The 12,796-nt window shown below is 38.3% G+C and overlaps 1 protein-coding gene across 2 annotated transcripts; it reads right to left on the bottom strand.

Annotated features, from left to right (window-relative positions):
* Window positions 1-744: 744 nt before the first annotated feature.
* LOC134532116 (uncharacterized protein C1orf50 homolog) lies at window positions 745-12,545 on the bottom strand. 2 transcript variants are annotated; one of them, XM_063368436.1, is made up of 4 exons: window positions 12,292-12,545; window positions 9,215-9,327; window positions 7,603-7,821; window positions 745-1,645 (listed from the first exon to the last, which is right to left on the bottom strand). In XM_063368436.1, exons 1-4 carry the CDS (start codon window positions 12,347-12,349, stop codon window positions 1,439-1,441), a joined length of 597 nt encoding a protein of 198 aa, XP_063224506.1. In that variant the 5' UTR covers window positions 12,350-12,545; the 3' UTR covers window positions 745-1,438. The 2 variants fall into 2 exon arrangements, with proteins under 2 accessions (XP_063224506.1, XP_063224505.1); XM_063368435.1 differs by lacking the exon at window positions 12,292-12,545 and adding an exon at window positions 11,988-12,083.
* Window positions 12,546-12,796: the final 251 nt, after the last annotated feature.

Below are 12,796 nucleotides of genomic sequence, written 5' to 3'. Positions count from 1 at the left end.
ATATTTAACCACACAGTGAACTATTAAAATTTACCGTATTTACTCGTGTATAGCGCGCACCACGATTTTTGCAACTAATTCCAAAGAAAAAAAAAATGAAATTTTTTTTTTCCCATAAATAAATTTTACTAACATTTTGTGGTACCTGATTATTTAAATTGATGTGTGGTGATGCGTCAGGAAAATACATAAACTCTGCTGTCTAAACGGAAGATAATGAAGCGCTATATCGTCACAACTGGTACGTGGAAGGAAGGAAGGGAGGGAGGCGTGCCGCGCTACGTTGCTAAGCTGGCGCGGAGAACTTGATGACTCACCGGTGAGGAATGGAGGAAGCGAAGAAGCCGGCCGGGGGGGTGGGGGGGGGGGGGGAACTGGTGACAACATTCTCTCTTTTTACTACTTCTGAGCTGGCTATCTGAAAAGGGGGGAGGTCTAAAAATAAACAAGAGACCATGATGTGCGAGCTTGCGCGCGCGCGCGTGTGTGTGTGTGTGTGTGTGTGTGTGTGTGTGTGTGTGAAACAGAGGCCTTGTTGCTTGTGCGGATGTGTGGGGGCTGGCCAGAAACGTCACCCGTCACCCGGCAGTTAACGACTTCCACTCCTCCCCGCCTCCCCCCCACCCCAAAATTTTTTTTTCCGTGTATAGCGCGCATCCTTATTTTTTTCCTTTACTTGAGGGGAAAAAAGGGCGCGCTATACACGAGTATATACGGTCATTTTCCCAAAATGAAAAAAAAAAGTTTCCCTGTGGCATATATTTATTAACTGATGGACATAAAATGTCCTACATAAACACTGATAAATACAGTATGTACAGAAATGTGAGAGCAGAAGCTGTGATATCACTGTTATTGGTTCCTTATAATCTACACTACCATTCTTCAATATGGTTATTTCCCTCGCGCAACTACGTTCCCAGCCAAAATGCCAGTGGCAGACAAGTATCTTTCCATCCATCCCACTGGCTGTCTCATCAGTGTGCATGAGCGCACACTGGCTTTGTTGCACTGTGACAAACACATTCTCTAGTGAGATCAGACGGTCGATAGTGCTGGCAGTCCCATGACGAGAGAAGGTGAAATTGACGTTTCAAAATCCTACAGTGCAGTACGGTCGGAATTTTTCTCAAATGTAATCATAACCAAACAATGGTGCCATCAATGTACATCTTTCATAACTGCATCTCGTAGATCAAGAATTTTGCAGGCTTCGGAGTGTTTACTCAAGCAAGGGAGATTATTAACAAGCGTGCTAAGAACTGTGAGAACCAAGAGCAAGGGAAAGTGGAACAGACGCAGCACTAATTAAACCCCCCAAAAACAAATGCTGCTTTAAAGCTTAGTGTGGTTACCTCGAACCTGCAATTAAAATATTAACAGTTTTCTGACCAGCAGACTCTTATAGTTCGGTGCATCACTCGAGGCTAGGGCACGGCTAGGAGCTGTCCATCGCCGTGTCGCCAGCGCGGTGGTCCAGCAACTGCAGCATGCCCCCCGCCTTGCTGGACGACACTACCCTGTCGAGCGCGGCGATCTCCGCCTCGCGAGCGTCCATCTCCTCCTCCGGGGTCCACGACTGGTCCTGCTCCAGGCGGTACGCGCCCACGAACTCATGCGGCGGCCCGCCCTGGCTCGCCCAGTCCTGAGGAACCAACCAGCACACGGCACGGGTGGCGAGGGGCACCGATGGAAGGAATATCAGGAAGGATGGAGGGGAAGTAGCTGGAGAAAACTAGGGATGGGTCGGGTCGGTTCTTAGGTTCCCGGACCGGAACCGTTTTCAGGTACTGAAAAGACCGGTTCTTTAAAGTTACGGGGTTAAGGTTCATTTTCAGTATTTCCACTACACTTCATATTTAAAGCACAACCATTCGGCATACCGTATTTAATCGTGTATAGCGCGCCCTCGTGTATAGCGCGCCCTCGTGTATAGCGCGCACCACGATTTTTGCAACAAATTCCAAAGAAAAATTTTTTTTTTCCCGTAAATAAATTGTACTAACATTTTGTGGTACCTGTTAAGTAATTACGTATGAAACAAATGATAATTTAAATTGATGTGTGGTGATGCGTCAGGAAAATACTTAAACTCTGCTGTGTAGACGGAAGATAATGAAGCGCTGTATCGTCACAACTGGTACGTGGGCGGGAGGAAGGGAGGCAGGCAGGAATGTGACACGGAGGATTAGATGACTCACCGGTAGCAGCTGCGACGAAGCGAAGGAAGTGGGAGGGGGGACTGGTGTCAACATTCTCTCTCTCTCTCTTTTTATTTTACTAGCTGTAGAGGGGGAGGTCTAAAAATAAACAAGAGACCTGCGAGCTTGCGCGCGCACGTGTGTGTGTGTGTGTGTGTGTGTGTGAAAGAGAGGCCTTGTTGCTTGTGCGTATGTGTGGGGGCTGGCCAGAAACGTCACCCGTCAACCGGCAGTTAACGACTTCCACTCCTCCCCGCCTCATCTACTCACTTTTTTTTTTCCGTGTATAGCGCGCATCCTTATTTTTTTCCTTTACTTGAGGGGAAAAAAGGGCGCGCTATACACGAGTATATACGGTAATTATTATTAAGATGTTACAATGATTTATTTATTGATGTTTTCCATTACGCATAATCGTATAAATAAAACATTCCGCATATCTAAAACAGACGTTACCGTACGTACATACTTCAGGCGTGTCTCAATGTGCTTAAGAAAGTTTGCAATCACAGCCATCATTATGTTCTATATTATATTTAGATTCCGGGATAACTTTATTCTGTATGTAAATGTAGCACAATACAGAAAATTGGAAAATTTTCCGAAATTTACGTCTTGGTCATATTGTTATTTTCATTTATTTACGGTAATATGCCGCGGCTGCGCTGCCATGTTTTAGTGAACAACTTGCCATGGAAACGTTATTTTACCATTCCAGAATTAAACCATGTGGTTTTAAATGTATGTGAAAATTGAAGTAAACAGTTAACACGATACTTATTTTACCGTAATTTTTCAACACATGCGACCAATAATACCGGGAGGTTGGTACACAGCCAGAACTTCGACGTTTTGTTTTGGCTACTGTCGTGGTTTAAGCGATAAATAATTTGTGTTATTGGCACGTAAATTAATAAAGGAAGTAATATTTTTAGCTTTGTGCATGAGGAATTTGTTTCGTTGCAGTAATGTCGTCTGTGTGGGAACATTTTGTTCTTGATGCAGATGAGAAGTTTGCTATATGCGAACATTGTATAAAATACTACCAATGAGACAGTATTTTTTTAAAGATTGATTATCCTTACAACCAATGAGACAGGAACCGGAACCGAATCGAAAAAATTACAGAACCGACCCATCCCTAGAGAAAACCAATCATATTTCTCACAAGTAAAAAGTCCGGGATGCACCCTCAACCACCTGGCCCCAGGAACTAATGCTACGCAAAAACTTATTTACTTAAATTTGTAACATGCCTACCAACAGTTGCATATTTTTTGCATATTTTTTTTTGCAGTAGGCACAACACAAAGACACATACCAAAAGAGTAACATTCAGTAAATAACAAGACTAGCAATAATGAACATGACAAAAGAAGCGGCAGACACTGCCAATAGGGGATAATTTGGGAAATAATGCCACTTTGTGTTGTTTTACATCAAAAGTATAATATAATTTTTACTTCTAAGGATATAGAACCAAGAAGTTGTCCTGGTTTCAAATTCACATGTCAAGAAATGATTTTTTTTACAAATTAGTATTAAACTATTGATTCTGTTCAAGCATAGCACACAATTTAATGGAATGCCTGAAAATTCAATATTAATAGCTGCTACAAATAGTTTCTCGTGCAAAATTATTGGTTTTTATTATTGCAATACAGTCAAACCTCATTAATACGAATCCGCTTAGTACGAAATTCCCGTTTATGCGAAGTACTTTCACAGTCCCATAAAATAAAGTATGCTTTCCTATGTTATTCAGTACTTTTAATACAAAATACTAGAGATGGACGAGTTGAGGTTTTTTGGCTTCGAGTCGAGTCGAGCCGAGTTTAGCAATTCATATTTCGAGTCGAGTCGAGTTCGAGTCACAAAATTTTTGAAGAGGTCGAGTCAGTTCGAGTTTAATAATTTTATAATTTTTTGCGTCGAATATGATAAATAAAATATTACAACACCCATTGATATAAAAATTGTGTATCCAAGATGCATTTGCATATTTAAATATTTTAAATGATTAATTAGCAAATCATTATGTTATTTAAATATTTTAAATGATTAATTCAAATCATTATGTTATTTAAATACTAAGCTTTATTTCAACATGATTTCACAGTATCTTTAATGTAGCTATCCTAACCATATCAACCGTCCACAATGTTTTAAAGTATTTATAATGTAGCTAACCTAACCTAATTTACCATAGTTATCATGAGTTGTCCATAATAAACATTCACGGATGCACTGCAAACGAAAAATATGGCGGCGTACAAATAAATACAGTTGCCTTGTTTATGGTATTTCCTTTTATCAACACCGCCATATTTATTTACAATTAACAAAAAAAAAAACGAAGATGTACGATCGGGAGTTTGGCTCTTTCGTCTGTGGAAAGAAGGCTTCCCGAGGTACGTAACTTTTTTTTTTCCGATCCACCGGCAGATCCCCACATGAACAAACAGCTCAATGGATATAGGCCTTGTCACATTGTCACAATTTTTTTTTCTCAATGTAAATACACTTTCCGCGGCAAGATTATTCGCCCGGAACTTGTTACAACTACAAGAATATCAATATGTTTTTAAATAAATATTTCATCCATTTGATTTGGCGATCAGTAACTGATTGCCAAATAAAATGCATGAGCGTTGTTATTATTATATTTTATTCAAACAAAAAGAAAGTATTTTATCCTAAACGTTATTGTAACGCAGCGCTGCGTAGCGGAGCACAGCTAAATTTAGTTCCAAAATGCAAGTCTGGCTGGCCTAACACGCAGCCATTTTCACGCATCACGGTTTGGTGTTATTGACTAAACATTACAATATAATTATTTTATGTTTTTATTTTTAGGTTACGGAAATCTCTTGTTTATACGAGTTATTATAAACGGGGCACGATAAACGTGATGATTATTAATATATGTGCGTTTTGCAACAAATTTTTCTTCAGTGAAAATCCATTGACGTATTTTGTAAACAAACGCGGTACCGTATTTGAAGTAAACACAGGATGAAAAACAAAATGAAAACAGTGCACGCTGTTTTCCAAGCATTTTTTTTTATATAAAATGGTCATGTGACATACCTAATTTTGTCCTATAAACGGTCGCCACTATTGACAAAATCACGTTACGACGTCACGTTCATAAATGAAGGTAGTGGTAGGCCTAGGTTTGGTTGCACTTGTACCTATTATAGCGCCGTAGCACGGTAGCGGGCAAGGTTAGGTTTGCACGGGATTTGTTTTGTTTAAAGGTCATTATCATTTCTTGCTGTATTAATGACTTGGCGAAAACGTCAAGACAACCTTTAATAAAGTGCTATAATGTCACGATGCTGGTACGTGTTTCGAGTCTCGAACTTGATAAAATATGTGACTCGGTTTTCGAGTCGAGTCAATCTGACCCAACTCGGCTCGGCTCGACTCGATAAACCAAGACTCGACCCATCTCTACAAAATACGGTTAATATGAATTACGATGTTGTTTTGATCCCTCAAGTAGCTGTTAACTAGTATAAGTAAACGGTTAATACGAATTTCACCGCCGAAGTCTAAAGTAAATAACGTCTTCATAACAGTCATGTAAACAAACGTTTCTCCAAAGATAGATGTATGTATTCTACAGCGCAAAATGGTCGAAAAACAAGATGAAACGTTTAACTCTAGTGGCGATGTTAGTAACTAAACTAAAAAAGATGCCATGTTGTAAACGGAAAACGAAAAGGAAAGTACTCCATACCTTATTAATATTAGTTGTCGGAAGTGTAAATACATAGAAGTTTAAACAACCTATGGAAAAACGTTCTGATATTTTCCATTGTTCACGCACGTGTGTCTTAACCTCAATTTTGAGTGTGAGTTGTTTTGTAATATGACTGTGTAACGTAAACGCAACGACCTTACATTAGCAAGTTAAAGTTAAAATTATCGAAGAAGTAGACAATGGAGAGAGAACGAAAACTGAAATTGCGAGAGAATTTAACATCCCGCAATCGTTGTCGACAATACTAAAAAAATCGTGAAAAGATTGAATCGGCTTTTGCGAGTTCGTGCAGATTATAAACAAGAAAAAGAATGCGAGGCCCAAAACATCAAGAATGGAAGCTACCTTGTTGCAGTGGTTTGAAGAAATGTGTGCAGCAAACTTGCCAATTTCTGGACCTATGATTCAGAAGAAGGCAGATTACCTAGCATTGAGGTTAGGAATTTCAGACTTCAAGTTCAGCAATGGTTGGCTACAACGGTTTAAGGATCGCAACAATCTTGTTGGCAAAACTAAGTGTAGGGAGTCGGCAGCAGTAGATACGACCAAAGTTAAATGTGGTAAACAATGCCTATAATAAAAAAATAGTGCAAACCAGAATTGATGCTTTTTTTAAACCAAATGTTTGAATAGAAAATGTGTCATGAATGCAAGTTTATTGAAGTTTGTATTATGATTTATTCTGTAAGTGTTGCATTGTGTTTGTTTTCTTCAGTGTTTACATATTGTTATGCATGTAGTGAAGCCAGCTTATACTACCAAAAGAGTATATAATTTTCTTTATAATTGTAAATATAGGCATTTAAAGTTCAATCAATTTTTTTGTCATGATATCCCAATAGTTTGGTTAATACAAACCCTCGTTATTACAAAGTGCTAAAATTATGGTCCCTTCAGGTTTGTAATAATGAGGTTTGACTGTAGTGTTTTCAAAATGACTAAAACTATGTAATGATACTGTCAATAGACATTTTTTTCTTAAAAAGATTTTTTAAAAGTTATCACATTAAACAAACCATTGTATAATTTACGATGGAATACAAAAAATCAATGTCTCAGAATAGTATCACACTAGCAACAGTGTGTGCCACTTAACTCTGTACTGCAAACTAACAATGAGACGCTATAAACCCATTTTATTTTTGTTTTATTTATAATAATTTTTTTGCAGTCCCACAAATATCCCCCCCCCTCCCACCCACTAAAGAGATAAAAAGAAATGGATACTTGTACTTATACACACTTTATAAAATATACTTGACACGATAATGAACTAGCTTTAATTGTAAATGCAAATAATTAATACAAATAAAAAAAAAAAAAGGACTGGAGTGTTATAAAAATGGTTGGTCAAACACAAAATTAAATCAAATTTAAATAAATACTCAGCATATTAATATAAACACATGTCCAAACTTAATTTATTAAAGTAGAATAATTAAGATATAATTTAAATTAATAATGCAATTAAACTCACTAATATTCATAAAAGATAAATGTTTTTAGTGATATGGACAAGTACTCAATATGTATAAGATTCAAAAGCATGTACAGTATATAATTTTTATTTGTGTGTAGTCTTTTTTTCCATTCTGTGAATATTTAATTGAATGGTGCATGTGCGTAACCGACCTGCGGGGAGAGCACGGACAGGTACTGCTGGCCCGACGGCCGGCGGTACAGGTGGTACACGTGGCCCGGGATCTTGCGGAAGTTGCACGCCGCGTGGTGCACGGCCGCGCTGCGCTGGGCCTCGGCCAGCACGCGCCGCGCCTGCTCCTGCAGGAAGCGCATCTGCTGCGCGATCACCTGCAGCTTGCTGCACGCCGTCGCCTTCACCAGGCCGTCCGCCTGCGGGCACGCGCCAACTCTCCTCCAAGACCGTCCCCATCTGTGTCCCGATGACGTGGACAGCGTTCCCAACACAGAGAAGGTACTAGGGATGGGTCGGTACCGGTTCTCAGGTTCCCACGGTTCTCAGCATTTCAACAGTCACCGAGAACCGCAGCTAAAATGTCGGTACAGCAATCACTTTACAAATTACTTGACAACATTAATCTTAATTAGAAATATCCTGCAAAAGTAGGCCAAAACCTGCAAAAATCTAGTACAACGACTCATCTGTGAATAATTACATAAAACGTCTGTTAGAATACAATGTACCTTCTTCAAGCATACAGCAAGTGAAATATCAATCCTAAAATACATAGCAACGGTAAAATATCATTAGAAATGCTTTTTAAGAAATGTTTACATTCATGAAAATAGTTTAAAAGAAAATTATTTAGCTAGGAGGGCAGGGTTCTTGCAACGTTACACACTGCTCAATAAAATTTGGAAAACTAAACAACTCTAACAAGTATGCCGCAGTTACCTTTTTTTTTACATCCATTAAATGGAAAAATTACTGTATTATCTTTTACTGGTACACATCATGTTTTTAAGTGAATTTATAGGCAGTCACAACAGGCCTTTGACAATATAATTTCATAAAGTGATCATGTAAAATTTTGTAAATAGCATTAATTGTAAGAACATCACTTGAACCACATGACTATTATGACAGCAAACAGAAAAGTGTACAAACTAGAGTGTTTCTGGCATTCATTAAAAAAAAAAAAAAAAATATTGAAAACTATTTTAACCACAAAAAAAAGTTCAATTTATTTAAATTAGTCAACAAAAAAATTTCTGTGCATAATATTGAAAATATATTTGTCTTTCAAATTAACTTTAAATAAATGTTTCAATTTAAAATTCCACAAACAACCCAAACACTAATTAATCTGAACAAAATACTAGTTGAGAATTTTCTGTATCAATTGAATTCTCAAAAATAATTTTAAATAATACGTAAATTTCAAGTCAGGAATCAAGACTACTGTGGTACATGATACCTGCTGTTTCTATTTAATAAGTCCAAAGGTTCGAATTAAAATATCAAAATACAAACATACATCAGGTTTTGTTGAATTTTTTTTTCTTTTGTATATAATTTACAATCAAAACTCATTGTTATATTACAAGTTTTTTTCATTATGTATAGGATCTTTGACATAATAAATGAAAACACAAGCATCATGTGCCACTGGATTAATAAATATATAATCATGATCAGGATCAAAGGATAAACTTGGATGTGTGGTACAGAATATATTCTAACAAAACTAATTGAGATAACTTGTCATGCTACACCCTGCTGGCCGGACTAGTCCAGGCAGTCGGCCGATGAGCGAGCGTCTACCTTCTGTATCTCGGTGGCGAGGGCTACCAGGTCGCTGGGGTCGGGCCTCGTCGCTCGCCACGGGCTCACCAGGGACACGCCCCGCGGCTCCGCGCTCGTCTCCACCAGCGCCACTGCGACAAACAGCAAGGCTTACCGCCGACGCATTCGGCTCAGCTAACCATTCCTTAGTAATCACAACAGGATACATCACGTAATACAGCAATTCAACATGAACATTGCCACAGCATACCTAATCCTAAACAGGAAAAGAATTTGAATGAAAAAAAAAAATGGCAATAGGAGAAATTAGGATCTGAGAAAGAAAATAAATTATATGCTGATTGTAGGCAAAAACATGGAAAAGTGAAGGATTTCTGCTTTAGCAGGGTCTCAAGAGGGAGGCGCAGAAGGGGCAAACCCCTGGACCCAGGTACCAGGTACCAAGAATTTGCTTTTAATGCTTGGGTTTACCCCGACAGAATGAAAATTACAAGTCTATTGCTAATAGAATTTAATTTATTGGGAACCTTACAAGTTATGTGTGCAATACGCACAAATCACATTTAAATACATATAGATATAGCCAAAGTACCATTTAGTCTTAAGATTTTTTTTTAAATTGTGTGGTTTGAAAAGTAGTACATTAAAATTTAGAGAGGATTGGGGATGGACGGGAGGGGAGGGGGGGGGGGGGACAAAATTATTTTTTACCGGGTCCTTAGTTCCTCTAGATGTCCCAGTGCTGAAGCAGAAATTTCCCTGACTGTTAAGAAACATTATTAAGTTTAAATGAATAATTTATTGAATGCTGCATTGCTCCAACGTACTGTTACCATCTCAATTTGTTAGAATAGTTTGTTTCAGGATTTTAAGAGATGTAATTTATAAAATATAAGAATTTCTAAAGGCTCGCTATAATTAAAGCAAACATTTAGACATGGATAGTTACTGTGATAACAACATCTACAACACAAAACAAGAACTTACTTGTTAACCAACTACACTGGACATAAACTTGGCAACACTTTTTGTTTAATTTGGATGTTTAGCTGATGAGAGTGAGAAGTGGAAGTGTAATAATAAACAGTATTTCCTAAATAAAATTAATTGGTATGCAGGAATTTCCCAGTAATTGTGGAAAGAATTCTTTTATCCTTCATAAACAGTGCTGTGATATAAACTACATAGTTATAATTTTAGAAAACAATGTGTAAACATATAAATAAAATAAATAATAACTAGTACATACATAGTTAGAGACTCATTTAAATTCTCAGATGAAAAAGGTCCTAGGTGGCCATAATCATGCTAATACATTACACTCAGTGTTGATCCCAACTGCCGGCATTAATAAATATTTGAGTACTGGGTCCTATATAATATTAGAGGTCAAATCGCTTAAAAACTTTGTGCACAGCCGAGTGACACAAAACCCTATTAAATCTTACATGACTGCAGAGAAATAAATTCAAAGCTTTTGATCAACTGTAAATTGAACACAGCATTTACAACATATATTGACAGAGAGTTAAACAAAAATGAACGCTACTTAACACTGCTATTTTAATGTAGCGTAAATGCAAATAATTGTGCATGATTGTAGTAGTATGTTATTTTGCTGTAATGTATAATAATGAATTGTGCTTGTGAAATTCTTAAGTTGATTGTTTATCTACCACAAAGTACTTAATGATAGAACTCAATATATTCTTGTGCTTGAAACAATTTTTCACACTGCAGCCAAAATCTGGTTCTATTGGTCACACAGAGCAAAATTAATGGAAGAGCTGGGCATAATGATTGATTTCACTTTTAATTGGGCTTTCAACCGGTGGCAAGGAGTCCTCCCCTTTCTCACTCTTCTCTCCCATTTATTCTTCCACTCAGGTCTCCTGCATCTCTCAACTCCAGGGGATTCCTTTGACTAGCCCATTCCTCTCCCTCTATCCTCACAAGGCAGACGTGCCTCCTTCAGTTTGCCTCAATTCCCACTGGAGCTTCTACCCACGATCTATCCGTCCTCTATTCCCACCTCTGTGCACCCTAGTTCCCAGCTGTCCCTTCCTTCATCACCTTAGATAGGTTGACCAAACTTAACCACCTCCTCTTTCTACCCTGTGATACTTCCCTCCACAACTCCTTTAATCATCCGAGACCGATTATGTATTTCCCCCTCTTGCCCTTCTCTTCTCCTCCACATACCCATCACCCACCTCGCTGCTCTAGCTGCACCTTCTCCAGCTTCGTTTCCTCTGTCATTAGGCAGATATCCCACATCACACTTGGCCTGACCTAAGTGGAGTATACGGGTCGTTACCACAACGCCGAAATACCATAACACTGAATGTCAAAACTGATCACAACGCCGACAGAAAAACTTCTGTGTACCACAACGCTGAAATAACAACTGAATGAATTTGTGTATGTTTCTTAAATGTACCTTAATGCCGAAATACCACAATCAAACCTAACCTTACCTAACCTAACCTAGCGTAATATAACCTAACTTAGTCTAACCTAACCTAGTCTAACCTAACCTAAACTAGTCTAAGCTAACCTTTGTGGCAGTCCTACAATGACATTTTTCGGCGTTAGTGTATTTCGGCGTTGTGGTGCACAGCAGTTTTCTAGCTGTCGGCGTTGTGGTGCGTCCCCGGAGTATACTTTCTACCTTACCCTCATCCCTGCCCCCCTGTAGGGTCCTGCCAAGCAGCCCCAGCACTCTCCTACTCTTACTAACCATCCACTGAACGTGTTTTTTCCCCTCCCTGGTTATTATGCTAATACGTACGGGTTAGTGACCGAAGGTGTGCTATTGTAGCAACTCCGTTCAGTGGAATACGGGTTCGTTTCCATTTCATTGTAGAACTGGCCTAAATATACCAAATAATCAGTGATTACATAACTATGAATTGACAAATTCATGCAAGGCAGCTGATTCGTAGTTACATAGCTTTAACCGTAGATTAATAGAACTGATTCTTAAAGTACAATATTTACAACTTGTTTGTCAAAGCCGAGTAGATTTATAACTGAAAAACCCATAAAATTAAAAGTCAAACTTTGAAAAAAAAAAAAAATGTAACATAACCTACGTGCGCCTTTCCGTTTCAAGTCTGTGCATTCAGTTGGATCCATTATACGTCGCTTCATCCACCACACAAAAAAAAATATCTATTCAAAATAAGTTATATGCGTAAAACGTTTTTCATTCCTGTAAATGCAAATTCAATCCCATCTTCTAACTATATTTATTAAACTCTTGCACAAACACCTCTCCCGACTGCCGAGCGCAACGCTCAAGAATCAACAACGAATTTCAATTTTCAAATGTTTATCGAAACAATTTCCCTCCTTCCATAAACGTCGAAACAATTTCCCTCCTTCCATAAACGCGGTTCCCAACTGCACAAAACAAAAAAAAAAAAGGAGTTTTTTTTTTAAATATTTTAATTTTACGTGGTACTCCCTGGGCGGTAAGCAAACCTCTGATCCCAGTATTATCCACCATTGTTGGAATATATCCTTTGACTTATCGGCCAGCCACCAGTGGTGTGTTTAATGCTGTTGCTTTAAAACTTTAACCAGAAAAATGGACTG

The sequence above is a fragment of the Bacillus rossius genome, chromosome 5 (assembly GCF_032445375.1).
Source record: "Bacillus rossius redtenbacheri isolate Brsri chromosome 5, Brsri_v3, whole genome shotgun sequence".
Classification (NCBI taxonomy): domain Eukaryota; kingdom Metazoa; phylum Arthropoda; class Insecta; order Phasmatodea; family Bacillidae; genus Bacillus; species Bacillus rossius.
This window is presented reverse-complemented; position numbering and strand designations above follow the sequence as displayed.